This window comes from Erinaceus europaeus, chromosome 16 (genome assembly GCF_950295315.1).
Source record: "Erinaceus europaeus chromosome 16, mEriEur2.1, whole genome shotgun sequence".
Lineage (NCBI taxonomy): Eukaryota > Metazoa > Chordata > Mammalia > Eulipotyphla > Erinaceidae > Erinaceus > Erinaceus europaeus.
The window spans coordinates 70717085-70740093 of NC_080177.1; the positions used below are offsets into that span (position 1 = coordinate 70717085).

The 23009-nt window shown below is 40.7% G+C and overlaps 2 gene segments (V, D, J or C); both read right to left on the reverse strand.

Annotated features, from left to right (window-relative positions):
- Positions 1-3404: 3404 nt before the first annotated feature.
- On the reverse strand, positions 3405-3924 carry LOC132533387 (T cell receptor alpha variable 14/delta variable 4-like). The segment is given in 2 exon segments: positions 3405-3718; positions 3876-3924. Coding segments are annotated over 2 exon segments (363 nt in total).
- Positions 3925-6792: 2868 nt separating this feature from the next.
- On the reverse strand, positions 6793-7850 carry LOC132533480 (T cell receptor alpha variable 13-2-like). The segment is given in 2 exon segments: positions 6793-7335; positions 7764-7850. Coding segments are annotated over 2 exon segments (378 nt in total).
- Between the last annotated feature and the right edge of the window lie 15159 nt (positions 7851-23009).

Below are 23009 nucleotides of genomic sequence, written 5' to 3' on the forward strand. Positions count from 1 at the left end.
CTTCACAGGAGGTGAAGCAGGTCTGCAGGTGTCTGTCTTTCTCTCCCCCTCTCTGTCTTCCCCTCTTCTCTCCATTTCTCCTATCCAACAACAACGACAACAACAATAAAACAAGAGCAAAAAAAGGGAATAAATAAGTAAATAATTAAAAAATCTTTAAAAAAAGAAGAATAGGAAAGTTTTCAAGGGAAGGGATGGGATACAGAACTCTGGTGGTAGAAACTATGTAGAATTGTACTCCCTTATCCTATGGTATTGTTGATATTTTTTATTTTATAAATAAATTAATAACAATAAAAAAGAAGTTGAAAGAGATTTTTAAAAAGAAAGAAAAGAAAAGAAATAGCCAAAATAAAGGAGAACTTTGGAGTCAATACATTGAAATAATGTGCAGCCCTCAAAAATTAAGAAAAATATAAATTCTAGCAATGCAAAAAAAAAAAAACCTCTTTTTCTATAACAATGCTGTTATCTTCAACTCTCTGTGGGGGAAATAAAGTCAAAGAGTTTTATCCTTCAAAAAAAAAAAAGAACTCCATACAATTTCAGAAGACATAACCTTAAGTATATATTCCATAAACATTCATCTGTCTCATTTCTTTTGCCAAAATTTAATCAAATATTTTTTCTCTCTAGGGTGAGAAAACCTAAAGGTGAAGGTGTAGATTTTCATGAAATGCTTGGACATTAAATTATCCTCTTAAAGGAACTGGGTAATGATGTACCTGGTTGAGTGCACATTGCCATGGGGCCAAGCATTCAGTACCCTTCTGTGGGGGAGAAGCTTCAGGAGCAGTAAGGCAGGTCAGCAAGTGTCCCTCTTTATCTCCTCATTTCTATCTCCCCTTTTTATTACAGTTTCTCTCTAACTCTATCCAACTAATAAATATTTTAAAAAGAATCACCTTCTTCCCAACTTTTCTAATAGTTAAATACATGTCAACTGATATTAAGCAACAGTGGATAGTAGAACCAAGATGTGAATGACTTAAAATTATAGCCTCTATTATAACACCACTAAGTTTACATGTTATATTTTCAGGATTGAAACCCACAAAGTTATAATTAAAAAAAAAAAACTTTCCCAGGGGCTTGGAAATAGCCTTCCCAGTAGCATATATGGCTCCAAGTTCTGATCCTGGATCCAATCTGTAGGGCATTTGGGAAACAGAGATGAGGTATCTCTCTTTTTTCATCCTCTCCTTCTTTCTCTCCAGATAAAAGCAGTAAAATTAAAAAGTTCTACCCAAGAGACTGCTCATCAGTGTTATACATGAGTGAGTTCCTGAGTTCATTTCTCGGAATCACACTAAAAACTAAATGTTCCGATCAGCAACAAGATGGTCCATTAGCAAAGTCTATTGCCCTTTTCAGCAACAATAGTAAAGTCACAGCACACGTGGAAAACTTTACATAGAAACAGTCCTTTTCCACAGCAAAAGGCAGATGCTCAAAATTAGACAGCAAGAGCCAGACACAAAAAAAGTGGAGAAAAAAATTTTCATGCAGCTGTACAGACGAAATTTGCATAAAGTCACAAACTAATGTTACTTAAATAAGATTTATTTTTTAATTATTTGCACCCTGTGTATCTCTTTTACAAACACAAATGTAAGAGAAGTTTCTAAGATCATCTGTCAACCAGCACTTATAATTAAAATACTAACAAAAAAGGCCAATTTCTAACTTTTCTTAAATAAATTCTAACTTTTAAAAATGTTTTTATTTCATTTATTTATTTGACAGAGACAGAGAAAAATCAAAAGGGGGGGCTGGCAGTGGCACACTTAGTTAAGCGCACATATCACAGTGCATAATGACCCGGGTTCAAGGCCCTGGTCCCCACCTACAAGAGGAAGGCTTAACAAACGGTGAAGCAGAGCTGCAGGTTTCTCTCAATCTCTTTCTCTCTTTATATTTCCTCCTCCCCTCTCAATTTCTGTGGTTATTCAATAACAAAAATAAATATTTTTTTAAAAAACTTAATTTTTTAAAAAATAGGAGAGAGAGAGAGACTTGCACCACTTATGAAGCTTTCCCCCTCCACTGCAGATGGCGACCAGGGTTTTGAACCAGAGTCTGCATATTGTAACATGTGCACTCACCCACAGGCATGACCACCTACCCCATCTAAAATCTAACTTTAGAGTGGGATGGGCTACTATAGGGCATCATAATCGCAAGCTCCTGACTAATGCCATGGTGTTGAGGCTTAGCCAACCTGGGCAGTGACCACAAGTTTGAATTTGAACCTGAATAGCAGTTGGGTTGGGAACAGACAATAGGAGGCTGTAGCTTTGGAGAAAATTGGGGCTTGAGGTAACTGTGAGAAACTGGCGTATTTTGTCCTGGAAGTGTACAAAATGGTGAAGTGAAGGGCTGAGCAGAGAAAGAATATAATTCACAATCTGTTCCTTCATAATGGCATTCTGAGAAACACCATTATTGATCATTTTGCGAATAAGCCAAGTTAGAGACAGGTAAATCCACATTGTGGAGAAGGACCTTTTCCGGGCTAGAGGTGTTAATAAGATGAAGTAAACATTAGCACAAAATTTGTCACTCAGAAAATAAAATAAGAGTACCATTAACTCAGCTAACAAGCTGAAATTAAACTAATTCATTAAAGTGTGAAACACGTGATACACAAAAGAGGAAAACCTCAGAGACCTAATGATCTTCCATATACAGAGTAATGCATAGAACAAATACAAGCTCAATAAAAATATACTGAAAAAAGTGATCTGAAAATCCAGCAAGTCATATATGATTTTATTTCAGTGTTTTTCTTCAGGTGTTTCTGAGTTTCCTTAGTCAATTTTTCTCAGTTGAATCCCCAAACAGCAAATTGCTTACTGTAACTGTTATTTGTCTTCAATAAGTCACTTCAGGCCAACATATTAGGGATTCAAGGGTTGGTCCATGATGCACCACGGAGACCATACATGTAACCATAAGCAAAGGCCCAGGTTCATGTCTCCAGTCCCTACCTGCGAGGGGAAGCTGGCCAGGAGTGAAGCAGTACTCTGTTGTCTCTTTGTCTCTCTTCCCATCTATCCCTCATTCCTTCTTAATTTAATCTGTCTCTATTAAAAAAAAAAAAAAAGGAAGAGAAGGACTGCCAGGAATAGTGGATTTATCATGCAGGCATTGAACCCAGCAATAATTCTGGTAGTTCAATAAATAAATATTTAAAAAACAATCAGGGATAAGATGTTTTTGACAGAAGATGAACCTCGTGAGAGATATTCTTAGTAAACACTCTCCCTTTAACCTAGCACCTGTGCAGCCACAGTCCTTGCTACTTCCTCTCTACCATGGCAATTCCTTGGCTACTCACTACAGCAGGTGTGTATGTCAAGCAGCGTTCTGGCATTTTGGTCCACCTCCCTCCCACATGCCTCTCATTGTGTGTCTCTCAGCGCACAGAAATACAATACTGAGTCCTCCAGCTGTGAAGCTGAGATGACAAGGTTGATGGACTTGCTTGCCTTCTGGAAGTCCACTGTGTAACGACCTTCAGTTGCATTTTCCTGGCTGTAAGAGTCCTGGCGAATGAGAAAAATCATCTCCTGACTACTAGGCTGCTTGTACCAGAACACACTGTAGCTATCAATGTTATTGCTGATATCATATGTGCAGTTCAGGACCACATCCTCCTTCTCCTGTGCTGAGGTTGTTGGTAGGGCTTGAGTGACCTTCTGAGCAACACTGATTCCTGGAAGAAAATATCATCAGATGGCCTTGGAATAAGTGGCATAGCACAAAGCAGTTCCATTTTCCTATCCATCCCTTCCAGAATACCCATAAGTAATACCTGTACTCATAGTCCTTAGTCCATGAAGGAAGATCATTCCCACTAAGACCATACGTACCTAGCCACATAGAAGCTAAGACCATCTTCAGAAGGACAGAGACAAGCATGTTTCAGTTCTTCCAATAGACAGAAACTATCTTCTTGACTGTCAGGACTCTCCACTATAAGGCAAGTCTGACAGGGTGAAGGTAGAATCAGAGTAGCCGTGCTGCTGCTGCCCTCAAACAGGAAACATATTTTGTGGTATAGCAGGTTGGTGTAGATTATGCCTGGTCGCTCTATGTGCTGCCAGTGCCTCTCCTAACCCAAACTTCTTTTTTTGCATAAACCAGTTTTTATTTTGAGAAGACTGAACATACACATGGCCATACTTTCATATGAAAAGGAAATCTGATGACTCTATATGCTGCTACATTCAGTTGTTGCATTTCTGATGAAACTGGGTGGGTAGTTTTTATTTAAAAATACTTATGGCTGGGAAGGTGAGTCAACAGTAGAGCATGGGACTTGGATGCATGAGACCCAGCATGGGACTTGGGTGCGTGAGACCCTGGTTTCGGCCCCTGACACCATATATACCAGAGCAGTGCTTGGGTCCTCTCTTTTATTAAATGAATATACAAATAACCAGATAGATAACTTAAAAAAAATGTTTAAATATTTATTTCCCCTTTTTGTTGCCCTTGTCGTTTTTTTTTTGTTGTAGTTAGTATTGTTGTCGTTGTTGCTGGATAGGACAGAGAGAAAATGGAGAGAAGAGGGGAAGACAGAGAGGGGAAGAGAAAGATAGACACCTGCAGACCTGCTTCACTGCCTGTGAAGCGACTCCCCTGCAGGTGGGGAGCCGGGGGCTGGAACCGGGATCCTTCACTGGTCCTTGTGCTTTGCGCCACGTGCTACCGCTGAACTCCCAAGATAGATAAATATTTTAAATACTGTGTGAAACGAATGGAAAAGAGATACAATACAGTGATTGATTATATATCCTCACACATATGTGTGCCAGTGTTTCCTACAAAGCTGAAATAAATAACCTAATTTAGAAGGCAAAGTGTTTAAACTAGTTACTGAGATCATTTTAACCAACGTGCTGATGTTGCAATTTGCTCTTCAGTCTCAGCGTTTATTCATTGTTGGAAATAAGCAACAGGAAAAAATTCAGCTCCCTTTGCTGAGGATTAAAATGAGGTCCTCAGAGGACCAGGCGAACCTGGGTAAGCACACATGTTACAATGTGCAACGATGCAGCTTCAAGCCCCTGGTCCCCACTTGTAAGGGGGAGCTTCATGAGTGGTGAAGCAGTGCTGCATGTGTCTCTCTGTCTCTCTCCTCCTCTATCTCTCCTTCCCTCTTAATTTCTGTCTAAATCCAATAAATAAATAAATAAATATATTTTTTAAAAGAATGAGATCTTCCAATACGAAGTAGAGTTTTATCACAGATGTCCCCTTCTCTTCTCTAATCAGTTTTGACATCATTTCTCTGCTCAGAAAGGGTAAGATAGATTCCAAATTTTGGCATTAAGTTACTAATCCTTTGAATTTACACTTTCCCCATCATCCCACTTAGAACCATAGATGAGTCACAAAAGGTCTCTGTACTCTCTATATGTTCAATATCTGTGGCCCAAGAGATACTGAAGTAGGCAGAGTGCTTAACTTAGAAGTTTAATCTCCAACACTGCATATGCCAGAGAGATGCTCTGGTTCTTTTTCCCTCTGATGTATGCAAATATATATTAAAAGTATATGACCACCTTAGTTTTTAGTAAATTTTCCAGAAAGTAGGAAACTAATACATCAAATGTGACAAATGTTTACAGATCAGATGTGTCTGAAGCTGAGCTATGTATGATCAACAGAAAACAATCACCTTGGTAAGCATTCTCCGTTTCTGGGTCACAAGCTGTTAACAGTGTGGATTTACCTAATTCTTCTATGAATCTGTCCCAATCACTCAAATAAGTAAAGACAGTTCCTCCTTATACACCATCTTGACCTCCTCCCCTGTGTCTTTCATTTATCATTTTATTTAGCATAATCGACTCCAATTTCATCAATATTGTTCTGAAAGATATGATTATCTATTTTAATGCTACTGTAGTATTTCATTGAGTTAAGTAGCCCACAGCTTTTTATCCAGTCCTCTGTGTAAGGGCATTTAGAATTATTCTATATTTTGGAATTGTAAATAGTAAAAATTGTAAATAGCTACTATTAATATGAACACTGTAGTGCACGTATCTTTTTGAATTAGTGAATTCATGCCCCGTGGATAAATGCCTAGGATTGACAATGCAGGATTATAAATTGTTTTCATTTTTATTTAAGAAAAATGTCTATTTCAATTTTCATGGAAATACCAGTTTCCATAGACGCTGCACCAGTTTATATTCCTAACAACAGTGTACCAAAGCTTATTTTTCTTTTTTATTCTCTTTTAATTTTACATTATTTATTATTAGATTGAGACATAGATAAATTGAGAGAGAAGGTAGAAAGGGAGAGATATGGAGAAACATCTGCATGCTACCAAAATAGCCCAGGGGTGTGGATCGACTTGTCAACACCCATGTCTAGAGGTGAAGCAATTAAAGAAACCGGACCTCTCATCTTCTGCACTCCATAAAGATCTTTGGTCCATACACCCAGAGGCATAAGCTTCTCTTTTATCCTGAATTTATTACTATTTAAAATTATTGAAGACTTTGAGAACAATAACTTGACGTAAAACCTTGTCTGAGATATAACTTCATAAATAAATTTGGCTACACAGCCCCTCCAAAAGAAAAGAGTAAGCCAAATATTGAAAATATTTTTGATAAAAATTGTAGATTTACCACTTTTATAATTTATGTATTTCCTACATTAGTATGTAGTGTTTTCTATTCATAAAAATAACGATTGATATTTTTGAAATACTATTTCTTTATAATAATAAAGATGTTGTTAGTAAGAAATAATTAATATGAAAGCCTTATGAGTAGCTAATGTCAAGTCATCTTTAAAGCCAAACTTTCAAAATAGTATAAAACTAAATCCCCTCAAGAAAGTCAATGAGAGAAATGTTTTAACCCTGGTTGGATCATATACCTTACTATGCATCTTCAGTCTCTAAATATTAGTTTCAATTATAGACAAATAATACAGTGAGTGCTAGAGTTGGAGAAGGAGGACATCCCTGTCACACATTTCAGTACAGGGTTCAGATGGCTGAGAAGCAATGTGTGCTTGCTGCACAAAAGTAGACAGCTGAGTCCCCAGGCTGGGTGGCTGCAATGCACAGGGAAAGATCTTTGGTCTCCTTATTCAGTAGAACAGTGAGTCGTCCTGCTTCATTTCTGTTACTATTTGAACGAATGTCTATAATGAGCTGGGGTCCTCTTCCAGGTTCTTGCTTATACCAAAGGAAATAATATGAGGCACTGTCTGAATAAGAACAGTTGATAACAGCATCATCCCCCTCCTGGATATTCAGGACAGAAGAGTGTTGCTTCACATTCTCTGCTAGACTCAACCCTAAAAAGGAAGAAACAACAAACAAACAAACAAAAAGTCAGATAAAGAAAAATGTTTGTCAGTCCACTTCACTCTATATTTTGTTTTTTTTATATAACTAGAGGAGATTTTAATAAAATCTGTCTCTTTCTTTTTTTCCTAAAGAATATCCTATCCGGATTGACCTGACAACACCCATGTCCAGCAAAGAAGCAATTCCAGAAGCTAGACCTCACCTTCTGTACTCCATAAAGATCTTTGGTCCATATTCCCAGAAGAATAAAGAATAGGGGGGGTGGGATATGGAACTCTGGTGGTGGGCAGTGTGTGCAACTGTACTCTTATCCCACAATCTTGTCAATCATTATTAAATCTCTAAAAATAAAAAAATAAAAATTTCCTATCCTATCATCTTCTAAGATACTATGGTCCCAAATTCCTTAACTTACAGTCCAATTGCAGCCACCAGAACACAGTCAACACTTCAATGGTTGTCTTCATTGTTCTTCCCATATAAGGCCAATCATGAATGTGCAACCTCCAGCCAGCAGAACTGTTTCTATATCAGTCAATCCATTCTTTTCCTAGCATCTTGGTGTTTTCTCACATTATATACCTAGCCAATAAGAAAAATACTTTTCTTTTTGTCATAGCACATAATCTTTTTGAATCTACTAAAATAAACCCTTCAATATCCTGCAACAACAGAAGTTCACTGCCATCTTGTGGTCACAGGTTTAACTCCTGAACTCTTCGTTAAGTATTCTAACCTACGCCTCTGAAGAAAACAAAGATAGCAAGAGTATCTTGCTATCTTGTGTTCTTATAAATGGGGTATTGAGATCTGAGATTAAATTGACAACAAGAATGTAAATATCAAGATGAACATCTCTGCACACTACTTGGTCATTGTAAATAAGTTAGAAAGTGACTAGTGCATTGGTATTTATTCAATTATAGATTAATTTACATGTTTAAGATCTTTAAAAAGAATCATGACTCACTCTCTTAATAATAAAAAAAGAACAATACCTTCCTTTTCAGACAATTCTATAATCCTCATTTTCATATTGTAAGTAAAAAATCTAATAAGATCACAAAAGTCAAAGATCAGAGTAAGTTGATGTATTACACCAAAGTAAAAGACTCTACTGAGATCATGTCAGACACCATTCATACTCCAGGTTTGGTTGTCAGAAGTGTCAGTCTAACCTTACAGCAGATGATGGTTTCTTTTAAAGGTAATTTGGAGAGTTTGCTCCTCCTTTCCCATGTTGTACATTGGTATTGGATTTATTCAAAATTCAAAGAATTATGAATTTTAATGGAACAGAGTGAAAATCTGAAAGAGCTATTTAGACATGAGCAATGTGGAAGTTGTTTCAGCAAAGCAAATTAACACACCCCAAAAAAACCTTAAGTAAAAAATCATTTGCATTTTGTGATGCTAAAGATTCTTCTAGATTACATAGCTCAAGTATAAACAAAGTACACAAGAGCCACAGAGTAGACTAAGTGCCCCCCGCAGCAGGGGGGGGGGCTGCAGCCCCAGCTGCAGTTGGTGTACAGGCTGCCGGTCCCCTGGGAGCACTGTGCCTCCACAGCACAGAGGTAGGTGGCTGCGTCCTCCAGCTGAGAGGCCTCAATGTGCAGGCTGCTAGACAGCTCCTTTGAATTCAGCCTGGCACTTAACCTTCCCGCCTGCTTCAACTCTGCAGCTGTGTAAAATAGACTGGTGAGGCCGCCTCCGGGATTCTGCCGGAACCACTGCACACTCCTTGCTGTTGTAGAAAAATTGCACCTCAGAGTAGGGCTGTCTCCTTCCTGAAGACTCAGGTGTGAAGGGCTCTGCTCCACCTTCATTCCTCTCACCCCTGCTTGGAAAGAGATGAAAAAAACAAAAATATATAGTATCTCTGGGGAATCACAGATGAAGTTTCTAAAGCTTTAAAATTCATGGGAATAGGGAACCCTCTCTCTGTCTCTCTCCCTCTCTAGAAGATTCCACTCCTTTCATCCTACTGTCACTCTGAAATATTCCACAGTCCCCTATCTGGGGCATCTGTAACTCACAGCAAGCCTGGGCCCACAGAAGCCCCAGGAGAGTGCCCCAGTGTCTCATGATGCTTGTCCTCCTGCTACAGTGCCTAGCCTTGCTCTGTAAAGTGCCAGCAAGTTCCACTGGCGTCACATCTGAACCCAGCTTTCAGTCACCTAGGCAAGAAGCTCCACCCACAGAGTCTCCATGAGACCACACTGTAGTATCTACAAAACTGTGGTGCAAACCATGTAGGAGGGGACCAGGTATTATTGTCAATTTATCAAATGATAAGGCTTTCTTGTTCCTTAGAATAACTTATTTAAGAGAAGTTTGTGTTTTACTATCTGAAGAACTGGGGATGATATTTCGGAGAAGAATCAGTATCTAAACTGGGTCAAGTAGAACCTTCAAATATTATGAAGCCCAGAAGGCAAGCCAAGGCCCAGTATTCTTGTTTCTCAAATGGAAATTTTGTAACACGGAATTTAAGGATTCAGGCACTTGAAAATTTCTGGAAGAGGAAAACTCCCTCATAAATTGTTCTGTGTTAAGCAGAGGTAAATATATTTTCTTGAAGTCAGGAATTTTAGAAACTCCAGTTCATGAAATTGGAATAGAAAATGATTCCCTTGTCCTTTTTCCTTTAGTTCTACCTATCAGTGAGATCATTCTGTATTGGTGCTTCTCTTTGAGGCTTATCTCACTCAACTTGATTTTTTTTTTTTGTTCTAACCAATGGAGATAACCTCATCATCTTCAGCAACTGCAAAGTATTCCGTTGTGTACATGTACTACAAATTTCTTAGCCATTCATCTGGTGTTGAGCATCTTGGTTTCTTCTAAGTTTGGGCAACCACAAACTGAGCTACTATGAACATAGATGAGTTTAGGTCTCTTTGGATAAGTGTCTTTGTTTTCCCTGGGTAGATCTCCAGGAGAGGAATTGCCTGTTAAATTTGGATTGAGTGTGGTGTAATGCACTAAAGCAAAGGACTCTGGAGAAGGAGGAAAAGGACTGGGATCAAGGGACATTGGGGGTCCTGCTGTGTGATGGGCGAGGGTGTCCTAGGTTGGGGGAGCAAGTGCCTACCAGGAACCTAAACATGAATCATGTAGCCATGTGTCATTGACTATGTTGTAAACCGTTACCTGCCCCATACAACAAAAACAATCAGAAAAGCCCCATCCTCCTAAATAAAAAAGAAAAATGATTCCAACTGGATTTTCAAAAGAAAAGAAGACCAGGTGATGTGTATAATAGCCATTCTGACTTGCTTTTCCTTTCTCCCCTACTCGTGTCTAAACCTACAAAGCTGATTCTCCCTAGGCCCCCTGTTGTTGACCAAATTAAATGTGGTATTTTTCCCTTACTCCCCTCTATTAGTATTTTGAGTTTTTCCATGTCTTCTTCCATTTCTTGCTTTTTTTATTTATTTAGTCTTAGGAGAGATATATGAGAAGGTAGAGCATCAATGGTAGTATAATGCTTTCTAGTTTCATGGATTTCAGGGATTTTAATCACAAAAGCTGAAAAAAATGGAAATGTACTCAGCTGGCCTCTCATGCTCATAGTGCCTATATTTGATATTTGGATCCCCATTCTGCTGCTCGGGAATCATCCTCATCATGGATTTGTAGATAGATAGGGTCCAGCTGTCTGAAATTTAAAGAGTAACAAAAACTGTAAAAATGTGAGCTTTCTACAAGTATTGCACTCACTCCAGCCCAAGCCCTGAGCCCCCAGCTCCCTTTCTTGTCCATACTGTGAGCTCACATGCAGTCTTCTCTCTTCTATGCTTCAACTCTCTAGGATTGTGGGGGGGGGGGGGAGCCTTATTTTCTTATGAGGTCTAGAGTGCCCCCTGGTGGGCTGAAATCATCCATAAACTCACTCAGACTAACAGGCCATACAGCCTCAGACCCCTGTCGTACCCACCCCCACTGTGTTTCCTGAAGGAAATGCAGGTGGTCAGAAAGTAAATCCCTCCATAGAGTGGTGATTTAAAGTAAACTAGTTCCTGCACAAAGCAAGGTTTTACCACAAGTGATCTACATGATCAGGTTTCAAGAATATAAAAGAAGTAACAAAACCCTTGCAGTTATTTTGTGTCTTCTTTAGCTGGTGCTTGTAAGCAGTGGGAAAGTATCTACAAAGGACTCAGGATTATTTGATGCCTAAGAGCTGTGTTGATTCCTCCCTATTAGAAGAATGCAAAAGAATTCTCTAGGCTTCTATTGTAGAAAGAGCAGCTTCTCCAAGTTGAATCAGGACAATATCATAAGTAGAATATTCTCCTTCAGGTCAAACTCTCCTCTATGAAAACTGAAAATCCAATTTAAAAAAAAAATCTGTGCTTCCAAGTTTAGTAATGATTTAAATAGATTGATCTTTTTCACCTGCAGAATTCAGATCAGAGGAATTCCTCTTTGTAAACGTGATATTTAACTGGTGGGAGCAATTGTTGCTTATTGTTTTTGTCATTATCAGAGCTTCCTCATTCCAGAACGATTTCTTACAGCACCAAAGCTTTCTCCAGTGCAGTGAAGGCTGGGCTTGAACTTGAGTGTTGTGCACAGCAAAGCAGTGGCACTATCCAAGTGAGCCATCTTGCATGTCCATAGCTTGTTTTTTAAGTTTATATAAAATGGTCATAACAATTTTTACTCCTCCCAGAAGTGTGTGACTAGCCACTTATTGTATGCTTACTTACATTCAGCATCCCTTTTTTAAATTTTTAATATTTATTTATTTATTCCCTTTTGTTGTCCTTGTTGTTTTATTGTTGTAGTTATTATTGACATCGTCGTCGTTGGATAGGACAGAGAAATGGAGAGAGGAGGGGAAGACAGAGAAGGGGAGAGAAAGACAGACACCTGCAGACCTGCTTTACCACCTGTGAAGCTACTCCCCTGCAGGTGGGGAGCCGGGGGCTCGAACTGGGATCTTTACGCCGGTCCCTGTGCTTTGCGCCACGTGAACTTCAGCATCGCATATTTTTTAATTTATTTTTTTATTTAAGAAAGGATAAATTAACAAAATCATAGGGTAGGAGGGGTACAACTCCACACAATTCCCACCACCCAATCTCCATATCCCATCCCCTCCCCTGATAGCTTTCCCATTCTCTATCCCTCTGGGAGCATGGATCCAGGGTCATTGTGGGTTGCAGAAGGTAGAAGGTCTGGCTTCTGTAATTGCTTCCCTGCTGAACATGGACGTTGACTGGTTGGTCCATACTCCCAGTCTGCCTCTCTCTTTCCCTAGTAGGGTGGGTCTCTGGGGAAGCGGAGCTCCAGGGCACATTGGTGGGGTCTTCAATCCAGGGAAGCCTGGCCGGCATCCTGATGGCATCTGGAACCTGCTGGATGAAAAGAGAGTTAACATACAAAGCCAAACAAATTGTTGAGCTATCATGGACCCAAAGGTTGGAATAGTGGAGAAGAAGTTGTTAGGGGGTACTCAATGCAAACTCTAGTGTACTTCTGCTTTCAGGTATATATTTTGCACTAGTTTATGGATAAGTGTCGGTGGGGGGTGGAGGTGGGTGGTTGGGATGGGACACAGTCTTTTGGTGGTAGGAATGGTGTTTATGTACACTCCTAGTAAAATGTAGTCATATAAATCACTAGTTAATTAATATGAGAGGGGGAAAATTAATTGTATGTCTTAAAGTTTTTAAAACACAGAGTCTTTTTAATATATAGGCTGTGTATTTGATATGCAGACTCTCTCAAAAGCTTAGACCAAGTAGATCAGAAGCAACTAGTGGCACAGCTATATACAAGATACTGGGTACTATACAGCAAACTCTTAACAAAAGGACTTTTCAAAGTTAACCCAATTACCAAACAATGTGATGATAACATTAACTATCCATTGTCTTTTTGAACCCTAAGACAGCAGGAACCTCACATCTCCACTAGAGAGCCTATATTTCCCACAGTCCTGGAACCTTAGGATAGGGCCCACTTTCCCGCATGCCTCTCCCAATCCATATCAAATAATATTGCATCTGCCGATCACAACCTAATCAACACAACGATTGCCACCTCAACATGCTTCAGCTCAGACTGTGTCCAGAGACTTCAGGTGTGGAATGACAACCCTTCAGCTTCATTACTCAGGTGAGACCTTTCCTTTCATAGTATTCTCTAATTCCATCCCAGGTGGCTCACTTTCTAACAAAGTCCCAAAACCTAGATATAGACCAGGTTCTGTGAGAGAGAGCATATGTTCACACTTATCCATAAACTAGTGCAAAATATGTACCTGAAAGCATCCCATTTTTAAGAAAGTCAATACATGGGGTTTTTTTTGGTACTCTGGTAGGTCAAAATGTTTCCACTGCTGTTTCACTTTTCTGTTGTTATAAACTTTTATTCCTCTGAGAAAATTTATTGTGCACAGCATAAGGTCGTAAGTGAATGAGTACTATTGAGGCATCAATCAAAGAAACAGGTTTGAGTGAAATGTCTTATAACAGTGTGATTAATGACAGTAATTATTTAAGCTAAATATCAAGTAATAACATTTTATTCAGATGTTCTGACTTAAAAGTTCAGAAATAACAATTCAGAAACACAGATTTAGTTAGATTTATTGGTTAAATATCAGTTAGGAGAACAGAAACAAGTCCAAATATTTTAACAGAAAATGATTTAATATCAGGAATGAGACAAAAGGGGGAGAAAGGCACGCTGAAAAAGCAAAGGAAGCAATGAAAAGAGTAAGGTCTGGGGCAGTGGTGGCTCACCCAATGGAGTGCACTTGTTACCATGCACAAGGACCTGAGTTCAAGTCCTTGTTCCCCACCTACAGGGGGGAAAGCTTTAATAATAATGAAGAGTTGCTACAGGTGGCTCTCTCTCTCTCTCTCTCTCTCTCTCTCTCTCTCTCTCCTATCAGGGTTATTGCTGAGGCTCAATGCCAACAGTATGAATCCACTGTTCCCAGTGGCCATTTTTTCCTTTTTTTTTTGTTTTTCTAATTTTTGTTGCTGTTATTAAGACAGAGAGAAATTGATAAAGGACAGGGAGATAGAGGGAGAAAAAGAAAAACACCTGTAGACCTACTTCACCACTCATGAAGTGGACCCTCTGTAGCTGGGGGGCAGGGGGCTCAGGCACTGGTAGTTGCTCTTGGTAGTATGTTTGCTTTTAAAATTTTTTAAATATTTTTATTATTTTTTAAAATTTATTTTAATGAGAAATAAATAGAGAGAAAGACACAGTGAGAGACCAGAGCATTTCTCAGCTCTAGCTTATGGTAGTGCTGGGGATTGAACCTGGGACTTAGGAGCCTCAAGTATGAAAGTCTTTTGCATAATCATTATGTTCTCTCCCCAGCCCCTTTTTTAATTTTTATGATTTTTATTTATAAAATGGAAACATTGACAAGACAATAGGATAAGAGGGGTATAATTCCACAAAATTCCCACCACTAGAACTCCGTATCCCATCCCCTCCATTGGAAGCTTCCCTATTCTTTATCCCTCTGGGACTATAAACCCAGGATCATTATTGGGGTACAGAAAGTGGGAAGTCTGGCTTCTGTAATTGCTTCCCCACTGAAGATGGGCATTGGCAGATTGATCCATACTCCCAGACTGTCTCTCATTCCCTAGTGGATCAGAGCTCTGGGGAGGCAGGGCTCCAAGACACATTGGTGGGATCTTCAGGGAGGTCTGGTTGGCATCATGGCAGCATCTGCAACTTAGTGGATGAGAAAGAATTATGATATAAAGCCATACAAATTGTTGACTAATCATGAACCTAAAGGTAGGAACATTGCAGATGAGATTTGGGGTCTCCGTTTTGGAAAAATAGTAGGTCTATTTTAGGTATATTCCAAGGGGCTCATAGCTTTGCTAGTTTTTGCCTGAACCTGCCATCTGATATGCAGATGGACCCCAGTTATTGTCTGTGGAGATGGTGTCATATTTGGGGGGAAAAGGACTAGAAATCTGTATCAGGGAAGAGAGTAGCACCCAAATATGGAACAAGTGTAAAATATTGTGAACTTAAACCCCCTCGATTTGATCTGGTGTTCATATTCAGCACAGAAACTTATGTGACCTCTGCATCCCTGTAGATCCAAGCTCACATTCTGTTGTCACAGTTAGGAGCCTTCCAGGCTGCACTAATTTCAGGACACATCTTCTTTGGGTGGTAGGTAGACTATGTTATCCAACTTCCCTTCAGAGAATGGAAAGCTCCCTACCATTGTTGATCTGCATTGTAGGGCCACATCATCCCTACAAGGGGCCCACAAAGGGGTCCATTATGTTGTTCCTGATGGAGATGACCAGTCATGGTGGTGAGACTCTCATGCTTGAGGCTCCAAAGTCCCAGTTTTCAATCCCCCACACACCATAAACCAGAGCTATGACCTTGGGTCCATACTCCCAGAGGGATAAAGAATAGGAAAGCTATCAGGGGAGAGGATGGGATATGGAGATTTGGTGGTGGGAACTGTGTGGCTTTGTACCCCTCTTGTCCTATGGTTTTGTTAATGTCTCCTTTTTAAAATAAATAAATAATCCCCCTCTCTATTGGTACTGGTCATCTCTATCAGGAACAACAAAATAGACCCCTTTGTGGACCCCCCCAAAAGACCTTGCCCTCAGCTTGGATCAACAATGGTAGAGAACGTTCGTTCCATCCTCTGAAGGGAGGCTGGATAGCATACTCTATGCTACACCTGAGGAAGATGGGTCGATATTGGGGCAGCTTGGAATGTTCCTACTCATGACCACAGAATGTGAGCTCAGATCTACAGGGATGCAGAGGTCACATAGGCTCCTAAGCTGAATATGGGCTGCAGACCACATCAAATCAATAGGGTTTATAATCAACAATATTGATACCCCTTTCCCATATTACTCTCTTCCTGATCCAGCTTTCTGTCCCTTTTCCAACTATGACATCACTTCCCCAGACAATAACCTGAATCTGCCTGCATATCAGATTTCAGGCTCAAGGGAAAAAAAACTAGTATAGCTACAGACCCTTTGGAATATAACTAAAACATGCCTACTATCTATCTACACAATGGAGGATCCCCCCCACCAACTCTTCATGGCACTATTCCAGCCTTTAGATCCATGATTGGTCAATAATTTGTTTGGCTTTGTATGTTAACTCTCTTTTTAGCCACCAGGTCCCAGATGCTAACATGATGCCAATCATGACTTCCCAGGACAAATGACCCCACCAATATGTCCTGGAGTTCCACTTCCCCAGAGCCCCACCCAACTAGGGAAAGAGAGAGGCAGGCTGGGAGTATGGATTGACCAGTCAGCGCCTATGTTCAGCAAGGAAACAATTACAAAAGCCAGACCTTCCACCTTCTGCATCCCACAATGACCCTGGGTCCATACTCCCAGAGGGTTAAAGAATAGGAAAGTTATCAGCAGAGGGGATGGGATACGGAGATCTGGTGGTGGGAATTGTGTGGAGTTATACCCCTCTTATCCTATGCTTTTGTTAATGTCTCCTTTTTAAATAAATAAATACTGGGAGGAGAAGACTTGAATACTCGAGAGTTTGTAGTCATGACAAGCCAGGGAGCACAGGGTGTGTAAATGACACATTTGTTGCCCAAAGGAGCAGGACTGGGGCAGCACAGTGACTGGGCTTTGCTGCAGGTTTGCGTGCAGGCTGCAGGTGCCTGGGGAGCACTGTGCTTCCCTGCACAGAAGTAGGTGCCTGAGTCTTCAAGCTCTGCAGCTGAAATGCTCAGAGAGCTGTCCTTTCTTGCTTCACCAAGTTTAGCAATCAGGTTCCCATTTGTGGTCGTAGCTGAATCTCCAGGCTTATACAAGGAAAACAGGAGGACTGGGCCTTTCCCAGCAACCTGTTTGTACCACAGCAACTGGGTCACTGTGCTGGAGGAATTGCAGTTCACGGAGATGCTGACTCCTTCTTTGATGGACACAGATGGAGGACTCTGACTCAACTGTTGACCACTCACCCCTGATTAGAAAGACAGGAGGTAGTCAAGATCATTGGTTATATAACCTTTCTCAGAACCATAACAAATATTATTCCCTAGTTTCTAGTCTTGCCTCTGTACAGTTTGTCCTCCCTGCCCCCAACTTCTCTTCCTGTTCTCCCTCTTTTCCATATTTCTGGATGAAACATCACCTTCTGCCCTCACAGAATTCCCACCCTCTTCAAATTCTCTGTGCAAGAATCAGAAACCCCTGAGACTCACATGCCAACTGGATCCATGAGATTATAAGTAAACCTTCCAGGAGCATCCCCATCACAATCCCTTCAATGAAGAATTGTTTCCTATGTGTATCCTTGCTTCACTGGACATCAAGCACACTGTAAATGCTTCTGTGAAGGTATCTGTTCTTTATATCACCTGACCTGATCCCTAATTGGAGGCTTGTCTCAGTATTTTGAACTTAACTTAAAGATTAACTGTGAACAGAGATACTGCCCTCTTATGGCAGTCATAATATAGCTTTAAGACTAATGCCATTTCTCAACACTATTCCTCTTACTCTCTTATTGAACTCTTACTGAGTACATGCCACCTCCTAGGGAAATGTAAATATCTAACTAAGACACAGGAACTCAGTCCATGGGTACCATATAAGCTTTCTGTTGAAAACTGGCAGAATAGATTTATGAATAAGCATAGTGTATTGAAGAATTTATTTCTCTATTTCTTCCAGAGAATCCAAAAAATGAAAGTAAAGCATTGTTTTAATGTAGCCTATGAGTTGGAGCAGCAGATAAAGAGTTGGGAGTCTAGAGCATGGAGGTTCAGAGTTCAAATCTCTCCTTCCCTTTCCTAAACGAATAAATACATCTTTAAAAAAGAACTTAAGAATCATGTTAGTTATGGACCCCAAAGTCATATAAACATTTGGGGCGTAATAGTATGTGGGATCTTTTGGGAAGTGAGAGTGAAATAGATAGGATGTCATTGGGTTAGCCAACTCAGGGAAGTTGCATTTTAAGGATGCAGAGAAAAATGCATACAAGGGGGCTAGGTGATAGGACACCTGGCTAAGTGCACATAGTACTAAGCACAAGTATCCAGATTTGAATCCTTGGCTTCCCCCACCCCTGCCACAGGGACACAGGGAGAATGCTTCATAAGTGATGAAGCAGGTCTGAAAGGCCCCCTTTCTCTCTCTCTCTCTCTCTCTCTCTCTCTCTCTCTCTCTCTCTCAATTTCCTTCTGTTCTATCCTATACAATAGAAAAAAAAAGCAGTAGATTCATAGTACTGGCACCAAGCTCTATAAACCTGGAAGCAAATAAAAAAGTGAAGAAAATACATGCATACAAAATTCAAATGCCCTGAAAATCTCAATTACCAATGCATGTGGTACCACTGAAGAACAAAGGAAGGGGTCAAGGTAAAGCAACTTTAAACAGATTGTATAAACCACACTTATACAGTAATACTCACCAATGATCCAACTTGACCTAGATATTTATTATTTCCCAACCATTTGAGGGGTTGAAAATAGTCTTTTATTTTCTGAAAAATTTGAAGAGGCAATATTCAGTTAAAACACACACACACACACACACACACACAAGTAGTCTGGGCTCCCAGGCTCAGTTGAGAGTGAAGAGAAATAAATGTGCAAATCCAGGAACTACTATTACCGTCTTTCACTCAGATCCCAGATTTATACCCCCACTAAGTGTGAATAAACACTGAGGATCATTTTTTTAAAAATATATCTCAACAGGAAAGGCTGAGATAGAAACAAAGGAGCAAAGAACCTAAATAGAGATATAGCAGGAGTGCCATCATAAGCCCTCTTGTGAAACTTCCCAGGACCTGGCCCTCACCATAAAGCAGCCAAGGTAGGGACTGCCCCAGTCTCAAAGAGAGGCTGAGGTGTCCTGCCCTACTCCTCAAGGAAGAATGATCCTGAAATGAGTGTGGCCTGCACTGTTCCCAGCTGTGCAGCTCAGACCAGCAGGGACTCAGAGGTTGCACAGGCTCTAGTGCTAAATATAAATATGTATATTTGGCCCTGGGTAAGGTGGATGGAGTTAATGTGTATCATTCATTCTATACACAGAATATTTTCAGGGATAGGAGCTACTCACTGCCCTAATCCAACTTTCTAGTTCTTTTCTCTGCTCTGACACCATTTTCTCAGACAATGATTTTATCCAACTTCATGCTAGCTATCAAACTCAAGAAAAAACTGTCATAGTCATGGGCCCCTAGCAACATGCCTAAAATGGACTTCCTAGTTTTTTTCTGCCCTAAGATCCCTAACCTCATCTACTCTGTTCCTACTTTTTGATTCCAGTTCATTAATCATTTTGTCTCACTTTATGTCCTGCCACCTTCCAGACACCAAGCTGCAGATGCTACCATGATTCCATCCTGACTTCTCCTGGCAGAAAACCTCACCGATGTGTCCTGGAACCTCACTTCTCTAGGGCTCTATCCCAGTAGGGAAAGATAGAAACAGGCTGGGGTTATAGATCGAACTGCCAACACCCTTGTCCAGCAGAGAAGTAATTACAGAAGTCAGAATTTCCACTTTCTGCATCCCAAAACTATTTTGATCCATACTCTCAGTGAGAGAGAAGCTATAGGAGGAAAAGGATAAGAGGACTCTGAACTCCAGCTCCATCAGGACCCACCAGGAGAGGAGGAAAAAAGGGAGGAGACCTTGGATGTAGTAACGGGATCATGAGTGGCCCGGAGGGGAAGACAGGACTGGACTTGGGAGAAAAAGCAGGCACACACATAATAAATATCCTTTCTTTCTTCACCCACACCGACTCCAGTCATCTTGATTAATAAATTCCCTTAACATTACCACATGTTTTCTCATGTAGCACCAGGAGATGGTAAGATAGTGTTTGGAAAGCACAAAAGGAAACAGCTTACACACTTTGGGAGGAGTTTTAGGAAAGTAACTGCACCTGAGAAGCTGATGCACAAGAGGAAAGGCGGGTGATTTCAGTAAACCAATGAGAGACTCTTCCCAGGTGTGGCAAAGATGGGGATTTAAAAGAAGGAAAGGCACATGGGTGAACCTTGCCTTTTTCTCTCTCCCCAAGGCACTCCTAGGTCTGACTCCATGAGCTTACTTTGCATGTAGTATTCTTTTGCATGACCTCTACCTCACACCTTTCTAATAAAGAATTTACTCTCTAGAGGGCTGGGTGGTGGTACACCTAGTTAAGTACACGTTACAATGCACAAGGACCTGGGTTCAAGCCCCTAGTCCCCACCTACAGGGAGAAAGCTTTGCAAGTGGTGAAGCAGTGCTGCAGGTCTCTCTCTCTCTCTCCACCTCTCTCTCTTTCTCTCTCTCTCATCTATCTATCTCTATCTCTGAGGCTCAGAGATCATTTCCTCAGCAGCACCATAAACCAGAGCTGAGCAATGTTCTGGTTTTTTTTTTTTTTTTAAAGTGTGGTTTGTAGATAGTCAACTATAGATAGAGAAATGTTGGCATCATTCTCCTGTGAGAGAAGAAAGGAATGAAAGTGGGGAGATAGCATCTTATCTTGCCCTCTATCTTCTAAAGCACCTCTACTGGTCTTCAGCCAGCTGTGAGCACAGCAAGCCGGAGCCCAGTTAGAGAGAGACAGTACCAGACAATGTGAGGGCTTTTATTTGCCCTCAATTCAAGCACCCACCCTATAGGTTTTCTCTTTTTTCTTTCTATATGCTGTTCGCTGATTCATCAATGTACCAAAAACTGATCTCAGTTTTCTATAGAAATCATAGAATATAATCCCCTCTCAGGATCAGGGAAAGATTGGGAGCAGGGACTCTGTATCATGTAGGTGAACATCTTTTTTTTCCTTTTTAAAGAGGAGACATTAACAAAAACCACAGGATAAGAGGGGTACAACTCCACACAATTCCCACCACCAGAATTCCGTATCCCATCCCCTTCCCTGATAGCTTTCCTATTCTTTATCCCTCTGGGAGTATGAACCCAAGGTCACTGTGGGTTGCAGAAGGTGGAAGGTCTGGCTTCTGTAATTGCTTCCCCACTGAACATGGGTGTTGTCTGGTTGATCCATACTCCCAGCCTGCCTTTCTCTGCCTAGTAGGGTGGGGCTCTGGGGAAGGTGAGCTCCAGGACACATTGGTGGGGTCATCTGTCCAGGGAAGTCTGGTCGGCATCATGCTAGCATCTGGAACCTGGTGGCTGAGAGATGTTAACATACAAAGCCAAACAAATCATTGAACAATCATGGACCTAAAGGCTGGAATAATGCAGATGAAGTGTTGGGGGGGGGGGTCCTCCACTTTTGAAGATAGCTAGTAGGCATATTTTAGTTATATTCCAACTAGTATAGCCTGTGTGGCTATACTAGTTTTTTTTTTCTCTGAGCCTGAAATCTTTTTCTAGGAAATGACATAGACTTTGTGCTGCAAACTGAGTGGTTGAGTTTCATCCTCCCTGCAAATTCACGTGCTGAAACCCTATCCTTCAATGTGATGGTACTCATGTGGGATCTTTGGGAGGTAACAGGTTAGATGAGTCATAAGGATGGGGCTTTCATGAGTGAATTAGTGCCTTTGTAGGGGTCATGAGCGAGCGCATTTTCTCTCTCTGGCCTTTTGCCATGTGAGGACACTGCAAGGATACGACTGTCTATGAACAGGGAAGCCTGCACTCACCTGAGAGCAAATCTACTAGAGCCTTGACTTTGAACTCTTAGTTCCCCAAACTGTGAGAAATAAATTTTTGTTGTTTATAAGCCTCTTGTGTCATGGTATTCTGTCCTTTTTTTCTACTAGTGATTTAATAATGATTGACAAGATTGTGGGATAAGGGGTACAATTCCATACAATTCCCACCACCAGAGTTCCATAGCCCATCCCCCTCCAATGGAGGTTTCCTTATTCTTTATCCTTCTGGAAGTATAGACCAACATTCTTTATGAGGTACAGAAGGTGGGAGTTCTGGCTTCTGTAATTGCTTCTCTGCTGGCCATGGGTACTGACAGGTCGATCATACCCCCAGCCTGTTTCTATCTTTCCCTAGTGGGGTAGGGCTCTGGGGAGGTGGGGTTCCGACTAATTGGTGAGGTTTCTGCCCAGGAAAGTTAGGCTGGCATCATAGTAGCATCTGCAACTTGGAGGCGGAAAAACGTTAAGATATAGAGCAGAACAAACTGTTTAAAAATAAGGAACCTAAAGGTAAGAATATAACAGAGGAGATTTGAGGTCTTCATGTTGCAAGAAGCTAGCAAGTTTATTTTAGGTATATTCCAAGGGGCCCATGACTTTACTAATTTTTTCCTGAGCCTGACAGCTAACATACAGGTGGCCAAAAAGAAGTTTGATCTAAGAAGATGGTATCTGAATTGGGAAAAGTACTAGAAAGCTGGATTAGGGCAGAGAGTAGCTCCAAAAGTATATAAATACCATTAACTGTACACCCCACTGATCTGACCTAGGGTCCACGTCTATTCAAATTTAGCACAGGAGTCTGTGTAACTTCTGCATCCCTGTCAATCTGGGCTTGCATTCCATAGTCATATCTAGGAACATTCTAGGGATTTTTGAAGGAAATCAAGTTCCCAAATAACTTAATATTCTGTTCTAGTTGCCCGGACTAAGACAACTTAAAAGTTCCACTAGGGAAGAGGCAATGACTCTCACGTCCCCCATATATGTAGGGCCTACA